This window comes from Balearica regulorum, chromosome 3, assembly GCF_011004875.1.
Source record: "Balearica regulorum gibbericeps isolate bBalReg1 chromosome 3, bBalReg1.pri, whole genome shotgun sequence".
Lineage (NCBI taxonomy): Eukaryota > Metazoa > Chordata > Aves > Gruiformes > Gruidae > Balearica > Balearica regulorum.
Genome location: NC_046186.1, coordinates 24,474,615 through 24,489,556, shown reverse-complemented (window position 1 = coordinate 24,489,556; position 14,942 = coordinate 24,474,615). Strand labels below are relative to the sequence as shown.

Here is a 14,942-nt window from a genome sequence, read left to right as displayed (position 1 = left end):
TTCCTTTCTTCCTCTCTTTCATCTTTCCTTCCATCCTTCTCTGCTTCCCTCCATCCCTCCCTGCCTCCCTTTCTTTCTCCTTCTTCCTCTCTTCTTCAGTTTTATTGAAAGGAGGAAGTCTAAAATAAAGAAAATTTCACTGGTTTTAGGCTTTTCAAATGCAAGAAGCACATGAATTTGATGATGTCTGTCAAGGCCTTGGAAATGTAAATAAATCTTTTTTTTAGATTGTTTATTTGTAAATATAAAACATACATTTCTCGCTGAATATGTCTATCTTTACGCTATATTTTCAAAATTATTCTTTACATATATACTTGTTAAACTACACTCAGTTTTACCTAAAATTGTAAACCCCACACACTTCCAAAAATGAATATTTTAATGTCTTACGAACCCTAAAAGTCTATTTAACATTTATAGAAAAAATACAAAATTTTTTTAACCTATCACATCTTCAATAAAAAAATCTCTGTTGATTTACAATTATACATTTATTCATTATTATTTTAAATGTTCTGACAGGTTTTTACCAAACTCTGCATGAGGTCTGAATGATGTTTATGTCAAAAATCTGTTTTTAACACAGTATATTTTATCTTTAGACTGAATGATGAGATATAAATATCAATCTCATCCACTTTAACAAAAAAAGATTAATATTAGTACGTTACTGTTACTGTGGGGTCTTAGGTGGTGTTTTAGGCTACTTCTAAGCATTTTGAATATTTGTTCGAACAGTACACTAACATTATTTTCTATCTCTTTGGATGTTTTCATTTACATGCTGAAACATATATTGCACATTTGGAATAATTTTATTAGTCTTTATTCAGAACTCAAACTGAGCCCATGGGCTGAAATATACCACTCTTCCTACACTTTATTATTTTCTATACTGCGGAGCAATGACAAAAATGTCTACTCCTGAAAGTGTCAATAAGTTCTTACTGCAGATGGCTGTGAAAAAGACTCACCTACTCTATACCTGGAAAAGAAGGGAGCTGTCTGCTTGGCCCTGACTGATGTCAATAAATGTTGGTTTGTTATTTAGCTTTTTGTTTTTATTCCTGGTGGAGAAAAAAGAAAATATTTGAATGGTCTTAATTTATTGCTGGATTGTTTTATGTCAGCAGCTCATTGTCTGCTTTTTCTAGTACTTATTTGTAAAGCTGAACAGAGAAGTAAGTGAAATCAATGTTACATTTATTTGAAATGTTACCACAATGACTATATTTCAACAAAACATCCAATTTTTGTGCAATCTGGCTAACCTGCATTATAGATGAGTCTGATGGGAGGACCAAGGGATAAATTGGAGGTAAAGGGAATTACATAAAAGCACCTAAGTGCACATAATAAATGTACCCAGTGAAATGCAGGAGACAGCAACTTTGGTAGGGTTTCTGGGAGTTTCTCCTACAGATGAAATCCAACAGAAACATACTTTTCCTAGACAGCCTGTTAGAGTTTTCATAGAGTCTAAATATTGCTACAAATAACCATGTTTTCTTGAAATGGATAATTCACTTTTTTTTTTTTTTTTTTTTTAATGTGTCTGTTTTCTTTAGCTGAGTGTGGAGCAATTGTCTCTGGAAATGAAGGAACATTACTGTCTCCAAATTTTCCATCTAATTATGACAACAACCATGAATGTATCTATAAAATTGAAACAGAAGCTGGAAAAGGGATCCATCTTAGAGCCAGGAGCTTTCAACTGCGTGAAGGAGATATTGTTAAGGTAAAAAGAAAATAATTCCACTTTCTACCATGCTCAACATTCACATTGCATGAACGAGTCCACTTTTAACACCAATTATTTTTATTTTCATTTCACTTTCTCATACAAAATGAATACATTCTATGTGGGTAGCATCACTTTACACTAGATTCAATTATTTATACTAGATTCAAAGAAACTGTAGGTGACATTAAGAGTTCAATTACATTTATGTTGGTTTAAAATCTAAAAAGAAAGCCTAAAATGTGAACTTGGATTTGGAATACAAAAGTGTCTATATTATTTTCTGTTTGTGGTAATATAAATGTGCCATAGTGGTTACTTAACAAAGGACAGGTTTTAATTTTGGTACATTTTTTGGTATATTTTTAGTTTCTTATTTGTCTCGCACAGAACTTTTTTTTTTTTTTTTCCCAAATTAATTAATTTGCCCATTAGACTAGAAAGAAGCTAGCTAACATATAGCATTGTAATATTGACTAAAACTCTAATTACCGAAGGTAGTTTTCATTCTTTATGTTTTAGGTAGCTGTTAAAACTTGGCCTAAATGTGTACAGATTTTGAACATGTACTCTTCTTTTCTACAGCATGGCCATAATCTGTCTCTTCTTAATAACAGCTGATGCGCTCTTGTATGTACTGAAAATCATGACATTCATATGAAGTGTTGAGCATACATGAAATTACTCTTTGAAATTCATGTCTCTAAATTTTCAGAGTTAATTGATACTTCAAATCACCATGTATTCAGAATTCAGTTAGCAACTTGCTCTCTGGGGATCTCACAGCAACCCATTTAACATGTTAGAAATTGCTGTCAATGTTTCTAACTTGATTTTACTATTTCTATTTGCACTGAATGCACAAGGAGTTTAAAGATACTATTGTTATGGATCAAATTTTGGTGGCCATACTTTTATCTTTTTTTGAGATCTTAAGAGACTCCTTATGTAAATAAGTGTGACATTTCAATTTGAATTCATTAAATTATTCAGAAATGTTCCTTAACTGTGGTTGCACGCTTTGGTTATAGCCTAATTTAAGCAAATATATACTATCTACTCTTTTCCCTCTTCCCTTTCCTGTCCTGTTTTGCATGGGAAAGAGATCTGAGCGTGTGAGACAGAAATAAATTTTCATGTGCTCTGACCAGATCTACAGTCTGAGCAGTTGGGAAATTAAGACAGTCTCCAAAGGCTTACCTTTCCCACAGCTTTGGTAGGGCTGTGGGCTTCTGAAGTTTGCTTTCTTTCCTACCTGTACCCTAAATATGTGCAAAATATGTTATAAACACCAGCCTTCTATCTTGTGTATGCACAGAAGAAAGCCCCAAGACTGCCTTGCAGGCAGCTTGTGAGGAATGCATTAAGGCTTAGGAATATTTATAAACCTTGGGCTAGGCATTTCCTCACCTGAATATCTTACTCTGTTTTTAAAGAAAACATGTACATATGTAATGTTGCATTGGGTGCAGGTGCCCAGGTGCAGGTGCTGGCAGGGGGGGCTGCAGGGGCCGCTGTGAGGAGAGACCGGGGCTGCCCTGTGCCGGACACAGCTGGTTCCAGCCGGCTCCAACCCACCCACCACAGGGCACGGCTCAGCCCCGCAGCCGAGCTGGGGGTGTCTTGGGGGAAATGTATGTAAGAAAAGGCAAAAAATGCTGCACAGTAGCATGTGAGAAAGAGGAGTGAGGAAAAAAAGTGTGAGAAACAATCCTGATTGATTGATAGTGCCAAGGTCAACCCACCATGAATGTCTTGCGAAGTATAGAATACCATTATTAGTTTGAGGTAGGATCACTAAGAATTCGATCAGGATGTTATGAAAAGATTTGGGAATATATATGAGAAGAGGCATAACAGTGTCAGGAAGCTATACAAGAATTATGTCTCAAACCATAAAAGCGATAGTTTAAAAGCATTTCCCTTTGGGATGATTTAATGCCATAAAGATCTCTGCAATTAAGGAAAATCGCAAATTTTAGTTGTAAGTAATTTCTTTTTACTGTCAGAATGAGAAACTAGAGTTTAAGAAAATCTAGACACCATTTCCTTCAGGTGAGCGTCTGTTTTACATTCCCACAGGAGGTGCAGATACATTAGCACCGTTACCAGAGCATTTTGCCCCATGAATCGTTGTAGCACTGTCCTCTTCTGTTGCCTGCATATTTTAATCCCAGCAGTAGAGCAAGCCCTTCCCTTTTATTTCCTTACAAATATTTAGGTGAAATGGGGCGTCCCTGAATGCTCTGGCTACATTTATCCTAGTGCTGCAAACAATGCTGTGATTATTCCCTGCTGCTCCCAAGGCCAGCTTTTGCAGTTTGACCACATCCATAACGTTAAACTCTCTAATCTTACAGAACAAGGTGGCTCACTCAAACTGTCTCCCAGAAACAGTCCCTGGCCTATGCAGCTCCTGGATTAATGCTTTCTCAGGAAAGAATTGTGAGAGTGTAAGTCAGTCTGCATTAAATGTGTGCCAGGGAGGTACTGACAATAAATGCTGTGTAGACAATCAAGTTGTGCCTACTCTGGCACTGTTTACTTGCTTTGAAAATATAAACCACCTTTAGATGTATATATTCAACTCGTCTTACTGTTGGCACAAGTGGGAATATTGAGGCTGATTATTGAGGCTGTGGTGCGTGGGGAATAACATACAATTTGCAAGGGTATTTCTGACATCAGTAAGACCATGTGCATGAGGAAGGGTCAAAACTAATGCTTTCAAGGAGAATACGTGCAGGTTAATGACTGTAAGTCGTGGGCAAAGCTTTCTACAGCTGTGGAAAAGTTTGAACTTGAATTAACGGGAAAGATATCTGAACTCAAGTAAAGAAATAGAAACAGAATCACCATTTTGAAACATAAGGTACCTGGATTATCTGTTTATTTTAAAGCGTAGCCTTTCTTACTCACTAACACTTCAGTTTCCTGATCTTTCTGCTTTAACTGCCACATGAAATTTCATAATTCTTTAAAGTGGGTACTATGGTGAAATCTTTATAATGCAATCACTGTGAATTTCTTAGAGGGAAGAGGAAAACTAGAATGGAATTTCATGTCTTTCATCTATTTGGCCATATAGACCTTCCTTTTTTCTTCATGGCCGAGAAAATAGTAATCGAAGTATGTGAATTATATTTCAAATGGATTCTTCTAAATGAGTTAAACATGCACACTATATATGACTTCATAGTGATAATCTCTAGACTAGTGTATTAAATGTGTTCTCTGGCTCAGGAGACAGTCACATATGACAGAACACAATGGTTGCACACACAAGCTGCCTATTGGGAATGGTCCTTGGCCCATATTAATTACCAAATCATGACCAAGAATTGTTAGGGAAAATGCTTTTTCTTTCCCAAGGATGGTTCAAACAAGTTATCAGTATGGACAATGGAGATTCAGTGCTTATATTTGTTCACTAACACTGTTTCAATTACTAGAGTAGACATGTACCTACTTATGTCTGTAACGTTAACAATAGCTGGACAAGTGTCACCAATTAAAAAATGTCATAGCTTTTTTTAGAGCTTCTTTCACATGATCCCTCTCACCTCACTTTTGTTTCATAAACCAATGTTTTCATTAGTGTCTGGATTCATCTCGAGAGGTACTATTATTTAACTTGGTGATCCTCAGGTAGGAAGAGTATCTGTAACAGTCTGTGAGGCAGAATGCTGTTGGAACAGGGTGGCTAAGGGAAAATTGTAGTAATGAGCTGTTTTGTTTTTTAAAAAAGATTAATAAAAAATACTTTTTTCTAACATTGATAGCATTTTTTATTAATGACAATTAAAACCAGATCATTCTATTCAAAGTAATATCTCTCAAATCAAGTGAAAAATATCTGTGCCTTTTGCATAATATGTATGATCAGAACGTTATTAAAAAAATAAATCTTGTGGTGAACAAATGCTTATTTATTTTGTACAGTAGATTTGCAGCTCTGATAAATAAAATGTAATCAGTCCATGAAAGTGATCTGTAGTTCTGGCCCAGGACAATCATAGAAGCTTGGAAGCGTTTTTTTCAGATATTCTTAGCCCAGTCATATTTCTGCCAAGAGGTAGACATTAAGTATGTGTTACTGCACGAATCTTAAATACAATTGATTGTGTCTTCCAATAGCTCATCTATGTGCCCTGATATAAGACAATCTTTGCCTTAATAATAAGGACAGAATGTATTGTTCTGTCAATGGCTAGCACAATATATTATTTTTCAAAAGCTGCTTTTTATGAAGGTAATTATTTATATCTGTGTATGTTTATTGAACTAAATTTATGCTTTTATCTTAAAAAATCTATATGCACATTGTTTTTATCATTTTATATTGTTAATGTCAGCACTTGAGATGAATGAGGTACTTTCCAGACATTCACCTATATTGAAGGCGTGCTGGTTATTTTCTCCACTGAGAAAACAGCTCTGCTTTTAACTGTTGGTCATCATCCTTAAACATAGTTGCAGTGGTCTGTCCTCTCAAAAGATGTATTTCTAAATTTCATTATTAATAGATCTAACTGGACATTAAAATAGGAGGAAGAGTCTGTAATTCAAATGTAGCAATTTAGATTGTAAATGGGTCACTGCCTGCTTCTGGCTGGAATCATTATAAATCCTCACTGTACCAGAAGGTCTGAGGATGGAGAGGTGAAGATCCACAGCTTAAGATGTTACTGCAGTTGTAGCTTTTGCACTAGTTACCTACAGTGACTCTGGGACTTATGAGATCAGGGTAAACTATCTTTTACTTCATATTAGAAACCAGCTGTTCAGATTCATTACTTGCTTTTGTATAAATATACACATGAAGTATGGTATGTTTTGGAAGTATGAAATACACTTCATATTTGCCTCTTTTTCCATGAGAAAGTACAGGTGATTTATTTAATTTAAAAAAGAAATTAGCTTTTTTTAAAAATTCATCTTGATATTAAAAAACCCCACAACAAACCCCACACAGAAGAGTATTTTGGCACTTTATGGCTTTCAAGGTTTTGCAATAAGCAAAAATATTTTTTCACCCCTAGCCAACTCTTTGTACTTGTCCTGTATTGGTGAACAATCAAAGAATATTCTTATTAATTCTAGCATTTGAAAAATTGCAGAGGCTAATATTGTTGATTTTGTCCTCCATTGAAAGTTTTCAGTAAAAAAACATCATAAGTAAGAACATTTCTACACTTATTTTGGAAATAGACTCACATATTTTTAAAGATCTATCTTTATTAGTTAAAACCTATGGTACAACAAAAATTACTGCAGGCTGAGTTTGAAATAAAAGGTGACAGACTGACTTTAATACCTCAGTTTGGCTGTTGATATCTCCAGGCAGAGGAGAGCAGCATAGGCTATAAGGGTTTACCTCTTACAACCTTACTTCAATGGTGATTTCAGAAATTATACTTCTGTTAGCCTTTATGAATGATCATGAAAAATAATCTGAGATTATGAAGCCACAGAAGATAGAGTTGTGTATAAATATTAATTTCATTCAAGATGAGCTCACAAAATTGAAAAGGAAAAAAAGACCATAAAACACCCTAAGGGTGACAGAATATTTTATATTTCACTGAACTGCATAATCAAGTGATATGTACCTCACAAAATGGAAACATTTACTTTTTGGATAAACTATGGGCAATACATAGCTAACTTTGGAAGTATTGTATAAAGATAAACTAATGTTTTTCAAATATTTAGATTTGATGTCCAGTTTCATACTATTACTTTGTTTCTGTAAGGTGTATGATGGAAAAGACAGTTCTTCACGCCCTCTGGGAGCCTTCACCAAAAATGACATGATGGGAGTTATCCTTAATAGCACATCTAACCATTTGTGGATAGAGTTTAATACCAATGGATCTGATACTGACCAAGGATTTCAGCTCACTTACACAAGTAAGTAGCTTACAAATAGGATCTGATTGACTGTTTTGTGGGGAAATGTGTATTTCTCAGCTGCAGCTATTTCTCATGGAATGGTGAAGATAATTTCCTAGAATGTACTGTTGTTAGAATGAATTTTACTTGTCTACATGGCTGGATAGGTATTAGTAATTTAAGAACATTACAAAAAGCAAAATTGTAACCTTTCAAATTTAGAAAGCATTATTATTTTGAAGACTTAGCAGAGGGGTTTGGAAAAGAGTGAATTGTGACATGTCTGGGTTCAATATATATTAGCATTATACTGTAGCAGAAAACTTATGCAGAGCCAGATTTTAAAAATATTACATTCAATCCCTACAGTCAAATTAAAAAAAAAAAAAAAAAAGAAAAAGAGTACAAATGAGATTAAAAATAATACAGCGTGCTTGGGTGCACACTCTTAATGTGTCCTGACTGCTTGTCAGGATCAGGGTGGAGTATGCTGGAAGGAGACCTGAGTGAACAAGTTCTGACAAACATTGCACTTGTCCTGCGGTTTGTGTGTAATTAAGTAAAATTGGCAAAATAATTAGTCTTTTGGGGAGGATAACTTTGGGGATAACTAGTTTGTTTCCAACACAAAGAGATATTTTGTCCAGTTTTCAAGGAATCTCCAAGTTCCCTTTGCTTTCAATTAATTGACTTTTACATAACCTTCCATGAGCTCCCATTGAATCCTGCAGAGCAGAGCACCACATCATACTGTGACACAGAAATAGAAGTATAGCTCTTTCTAGTACATCTGCTGGTTTTCCTTTGGATTGGAGCCAGCTGTGGAATAAGCAGAAATCATTCACATTCCCTTCTGTCTTTCTGCTGTGCCTGGTAAATCTGAAATTTTATCATCCTACCTTTAGCGGGTTTTTTCCATAAAGGAAAGGAAGGTTTCTCTGGCTAGATGAAATGTATTAAAGTCTTCTTTGTATTTTTTTTTATTTTTTTTTAATCTAGATAGTATATATTCTTTCATTTTGTTTCAGAATCCTGAAAGAACCACTGGGCAAATATACCCTGATTTGCCTGTAAAGACTGTAGAACTTTTCCTTTGAAAGAAAGGAACAAAAAATGTCTTAGTTTTATAATTTGGGGGATATTTTTTTTCCCCTGTCTAATTAGAACTTTTCTCCCTGAGACAGCTCTAGTTTTCAGTGGGGAAGAGAAGATGTAGCCAAAGGCATTCCCACAGCTGGACCTACCTTTCCTGTTCACTGCTCAGTTAGAAGATTGGGCCATTCTGGCATCAAGATGCCAGTTCTTTGTGATGTCATATCAGTAGCATTTAATGTTAAATTGACATTCAAATTAAAATGAAATCTTATTGATGCCACACAGTGACAGGCAGTAAAAGCAGAACACAGCTGTCTGGTAAAACTAACAGAGTGCAACTTTAAATAAGGAGCAATGCTGTACAGCCTCTGAATAGCAAACAGGCAGTCTCCCTGCGGTGTCTAACCACTCCACTATCACAGTCCTGACACAAGGGGAATTTTAACAGTGGCTGTTTTCACTCATCATGTGGAGAACTGAACTTACTCTCACTTGTGTCACAAGTACTTCCTTACTACTGTTTAACCCTCATTCCTTGAATATAGTCTCACTTTTCTTAGCTATTGGAAAAACGAAACCAGTCTCTCCACACTTTATAACATATACAAATGTTTTGTGACCTTCTGAGTACTGTGTAATGCTGACTGCTTTATGGTCTGTATGGAGTTGTACAGATCACAGAGTACTCAGCACTACACTGTACTTCCACAGTGATACCTCTTAACTCCTGTGAAGATAACTTGTACAGTAATTTCACTGTGTCATATTTGGTGCACATAGATGTCAATGAAAAAATTACTTTCACAATTTTTGTTTGCCAGTAGCTGTGGTGTTGGTTATCTTTTAACAATCAAGTCAGTGTCTGTGCTCCCTGTTGAAATACTTGCATACCCTTGTTTTCTCAGTAAAAGTTTCCACACAGTTGAGAAGAAAATACTCTTTCCCTTCACAGTACTGACTAGAACTCTCAGAACTAACTTTTTCTCATGGTGCCTGAAGATGGGTGTCTATATTCATGATACCATCCACTCATGTCCTTAGAAAGTATCCTGGGCTTGTGATGTGTAAGGAATTTTACCACTATGTAGAACTGCTCTTTAGACTCTCCTCAGACCTGAAGTCTTTTACTAAGTTCCTTGCACTGATGGTTGCCTGTTTGAGATAGCATGAAGTTACTCTCGATCCTTATCCAGACATCTACTTTTTCAGGAGCAGCTTATCTAGCTCCCTATGGCAATTTCATGGTTCCTCAGTCCCGTGCAGGATATAATAGAAGCAAAAGCTTCACTTACCTGCAGAATAAGCCTTGAAGTCCATTGTAATGAATCAGGGGAAGGATCCATCCAGGAATACTGACGGATATTATCTGTAGGACTGTGCCTGGCTGCACTGGCCACTCAGCAGTGTGTTCTGCCTTACAACAGACTCCTGTGTGTTTCAGAAACATGCGTAACTAGTTACAGACTTTATAAAGTCTGAAAACCATTCAGAGATTTGTGGCATGCTCTAGCTAGATTTTAAGACCTTTCACTTACCTGTTCCTGATTTGCTGCTATAGATTAAAATGAAATTCCATGTTAGTTCCTCAGCACTTGTCTTTTATTCGTATCTTCCATTCCCCTATGATGTGAAATTAGATATTTTCCTGCACTTTTGTGACAAGATGGAAATGAGGGCTGCAAAAATTCTCACTAAGGATTTGCCTTTTTGAGAGTGAATGTTATGCAGGCTTAGATCTTAACTTAATGTTAACTTCTGACAATTTTGAATCCATGACCATTTCTTTCACTGAAAGCAGAATTCTGTGTGGCTATCATTTCTCCCAAGAGTGGGCAAGATTCAGGCCTTTGCACTATACTTAACTCCATAGAACTTCCATCAAATTCCTTCTAGTGTTTCTATAAGAAAACAGATTTAGGATTGTGCATGGATAGATTTATTTTTTTTTAAATGTAGTTTTAATGTTTTTATTTGCATTTATCATCTTCTGTATTTAGCATGCATAGTTAGCAGTTTTACAATATTCTTTTCATTGGTCTCAAGGTATACTTCTCAGTTTAAGAAAAGAAATTTTGAAATATGTTTCTGAGACATGATGCACTGGTTTTGCATTTATACTATTCTGTTATTGCTGAAGACTTAGTTACAATTTTCAGTTTAAGTTTTGTATTATAAACATTATACCTACATCTTTCAAGGGATGTTGAAAGTTAGTGCATGGAAGGTGAATCTGAATTAGCATAATCTAAATTTATATAAATGGTTTAAACGTGGAAATTAATTTAAGAGAATCCTGAACTGAAATTTAATTTACTTCATTTCCTATTCTACAGTAATTGAAAGTGTTAACAGAATGTCAGTGAAAACAATGTTCTGAAACTGCAAACTCAGTCAATTATTCTAGCACACAAACAGACTCAAATTCAGAAATATAGTGGCTTAGCCTCAGGCTGTATAGTGTCAGTTGAGCAGAACAATCCAGTAATGAAAAGAAGCTCTTGCAGTTTTCTTTCAGTAACTAATTGGTGTATAAGATCTGTTCCAAAGAGAACCTTCACACACTACAGTAAAAATGTAAGACAAAATTAAATTAAAATAAACAAAAGGCAAAAATCATTAAATGAGTATGTCTTAACCTGTCCATATATATATATATATATATATATATAAAACAGGTGTGGTGGGTTGCCCCTGGCTGGAGGCCAGGTGTCTACCAAAGCCGCTCTATCACTCCCCTCCTCAACTGGGCGGGGGAGAGAAAATATAACAAAAGGCTTGTGGGTTGGGATAAGGACAGGGACAGATCACTCACCAATTACCGTCACGGGTGAAACAGACTCAACTTGGGGAAATTAATTTTAATTTATTGGCAAACAAATCAGAGTAGAATAATTAGAAATAAACCCAAATCTTAAAAAAACACCTTCCCCTATCTCTCCCTTCTCCCTGGGCTTAATTTTACTCCTGATTTCTCTACCTATTCCCCTGCACCAACACAGAGGGACAGGGAATGGGGGTTGTGGTCAGTTCATCACACGTTGTCTCTGCTGTTCCTTCCTCCTTAGGGGGAGGACTCCTCACACTCTTCCCCTGCTCCAGCCTGGGGTCCCTCCCACGCAGCACACTCCCCCATGAGTTTGTCCAGCATGGGTCCCTTCCATGGGGTGCAGTCCTTTAGGACCAGACTGCTCCAGCGTAGGTCCCCCACGGGGTCACAGGTCCTGCCAGCAAATCTGCTCCAGCATGGGCTCCTCTCTCCATGGGGCCACAGGTCCTGCCAGGAGCCTGCTCCAGCATGGGCTTCCCACAGGGTCACAGCCTCCTTCGGGCATTCACCTGCTCTGGCATGGGGTCCTGCACAGGCTGCAGGTGGATACCTGCTTCACCATCAACATCCATGGGCTGCAGGGGACAGCGTGCTTCACCATGGTCTTCTCCACAGGCTGCAGGGGAATGAATTTCTGCTCCGTTGTCCGTTGCCTAGAGCACCTCCTCCCTCTCCTTCTTCACTGACTTTGGTGTCTGCAGAGTTGTTCCTCTCACATCTTCTCACTCCTCTCTCTGACTGCAGTTTCTCCTGGTGTTTTTTTTTCCCCCTTCTTAGCTATGTTATCCCAGAGGCGCTACCATTGCTGCCGATGGGCTCAGCCTTGGCCAGCGGTGTGTCCATCTTGGAGCCAGCTGGCATTGGCTCTGTCAGACACAGGGGAAGCTTCTACCAGCTTCTCACAGAAGCCACCCCTGTAGCCCCCCTCCCCGCTACCGAAACCTTGCCACGCGAACCCAATACACCATCTCAGGAAAATCTTTCCAAATTTATGAAGATATAAATCTTTGGGTAGCTAGATTTTATGTGAGCAAGTCTTACTCTATGAATTAGCACTCCAGAATATTTTTTTCTTTGATGAGCTCTCTCAACGGTCCTGGATTAGGATGGAGATAAACAGTTTGTCCATCTGTACTGCATTTGGCTGGGATGGAGTTAATTTTCTTCAGCTAATGCTGAGCAGTGCTTGCACAGTGTCAGGGCCTTCACTGTTACTCTGCCACCCCAGCAGGTAGGCTCAGCGTGGGCAAGAGGGTAGGAGGTGACACAGCAGGGACAGCTGACCTGAATTGAACAATGAGATATTCCATGCCATGTGACATCATGCTTAGCTATAAAACTTTGGGGAAGTTTTTCTAAAGTAGCCATTGCTTTGGGACTGACTGGGTATCAGTCTGCTGGTGTAGACTGATTGCTTTTGCATCACTTGCTTGTCGGGTTTTTTTCCTTTTTCTCTTCCTTCACTTACTAAACTGTTTCTATCTTGACCCATTCATTTTCTTGCTTTTGTCTTTCTTATTCTCTCCCCCATCCTGCTGGGTGGGAGTGAGAGAGTGACTGGGTGGGGGCTTACCTGCCAGCTGGTCAACCCACCAACCATCCTGTGTTCTCAGTGTCTGCTGTCTTGTGGATAGCCTGAGTAAGTGAGAATAGTGCTGTTTGGTTGCAATACCAAGGAAATAAAAGCCAGACTTGGAGAGGAGGGAAGAGGAGAGAAAGAAAGGAATAGGGCACCTCTCATGTTTCTGTGTCTGCAGCTTGGAATAAGGGAAGCTGCATTATTAAACCAAGGACACTTGAGGAGCAGTGCAGCAGGCAAGAAGAGCACCATGGGTTATTGGGAAAGATGATATTTGAGACAAAAAGACCAGTATACACGTGTAAGTAAGGTGGAGAGCAAGACGAGCTCTCCAAGAAGCATTGGAAGCATATGGAGTGAAGGATAGAGACTGCATTGGTAAGAAGGTTGCAAGAATTAAACTGAGAAAAGGAAGAATCACAAAAATTAAAACAGTAGTTGCATGCTGTGATGGGAGTACATGATTATTAAACTATGTTCTCCAAAAACAGTTGGAGTGAAAGCCACGCTTCTGTTTGAATTAAAATATGTGTATTACAAATATACATACATGAGGTGAATAATTTTTTTTTAAAAAAAGCTCTCTGAACATATCAAAAGAAAAACATTTTATTTAGTTTCCAACAATTACACAATTTATCATCCTTAAATCACTGAATTATCCCTCTGTGCATAGGATTAGAAAGAAGAAAGATGTTAAGTATTTCTCATTTTCTATTAAGGAAAAAAAGAGATTTCATATGAGTTATTAGAACATGTGAAAAAAGGTAATTTGTTAAAAGTTATTTTGATTTGGTTCTGATAGTTGCCAGTTATAACCTGTTGAAGGAGTCCTGGCTTTTTTGTGTATGAGTCAGAGATTCTCATCCAATCTAGGTTTCCCTGTTGTAATTCACAACTATTATAAAGAAAAGAGCTTCTTTTTAAAATCTCCTGTTATAAAGTTTAAAATGCAGTTATGCTTTGAAGGTGAGAAAGTGAGGAGGTAGCAGAGATCATGATAGATGTCCATATACATGTTTTGGTTTACATTTATATTGGAATTCTATCTTCAGAAAGTAAGATTTTTCAGTGATGCAATTCAGGTATGCTTCTTAAAGTGTATTTGTTTCTCATTTGCTGATGTATGCAGCCTAGCTATAGTATGTGACTGAAATTTGCAAGTGGTAGCCTAAAGATTATGTTACTTTAGTATTAAAGAAGCAATCATATTTGAAGCACTATTTCTGAGACCTTAGTGGGGACACAGAGTTTCCATAAATTGGTCAATGCCATGGCTTGAAGGACAGAACTTCTTTACCTTCTTTGCGACCTCAGCTTGAAATATTTCTATCATATATTTTAAAAAAAATTCTATGAAGCCATTATAGACTTTGCCATTATATGTATGTGCAGTTGGATTTAGTGAGTTTTAGCTGGGATTTGTTCCAAAACTTTGTCCATTTCCTCTGCTTTTCACAAAAAGACTCCTGTTGGTTTGCAGTAAATAATTTCCTCTTTTCCAAGTTTTACATGAGTAGACAGTAGTGTTACTGACAATTTCTTCCCACTACTGTAATTACCAGAATTTTCCCACAAGCAAAAATTCCTGTCTGAAAGCTTAGAACACTTCAACAGAACTGCCAGTATCTTCTTCTTCTTTACCCCTGGCCTTCTTGCCTACTTTCCCCTCATGTTGGATGAAAAATTATTTCCAGTATAAGGATTATTGGCTCAACCCTCCTTGTTTTGGGAAAGAAAAGCTGCAGCTAATAATGACTATGAGACAAGGGCAACAACTGTCCAACTAATGGTCTTATTGG

At 37.2% G+C, this 14,942-nt stretch overlaps 1 protein-coding gene and 1 long non-coding RNA gene across 2 annotated transcripts in view; one reads left to right on the top strand and one right to left on the bottom strand.

Moving 5' to 3' along the window:
• LOC142600924 (uncharacterized) overlaps positions 1–14,942 on the bottom strand; it is a 782,912-nt gene that overhangs the window by 99,594 nt on the left and 668,376 nt on the right. The window lies entirely within an intron of this gene.
• CSMD1 (CUB and Sushi multiple domains 1) overlaps positions 1–14,942 on the top strand; it is a 1,232,729-nt gene that overhangs the window by 973,985 nt on the left and 243,802 nt on the right. The window contains exons 22-23 of the mRNA XM_075747278.1: positions 1,572–1,741; positions 7,501–7,657. Coding sequence (XP_075603393.1) covers positions 1,572–1,741; positions 7,501–7,657 — 327 coding nt within the window. The remainder of the gene's footprint in view (positions 1–1,571; positions 1,742–7,500; positions 7,658–14,942) is intronic.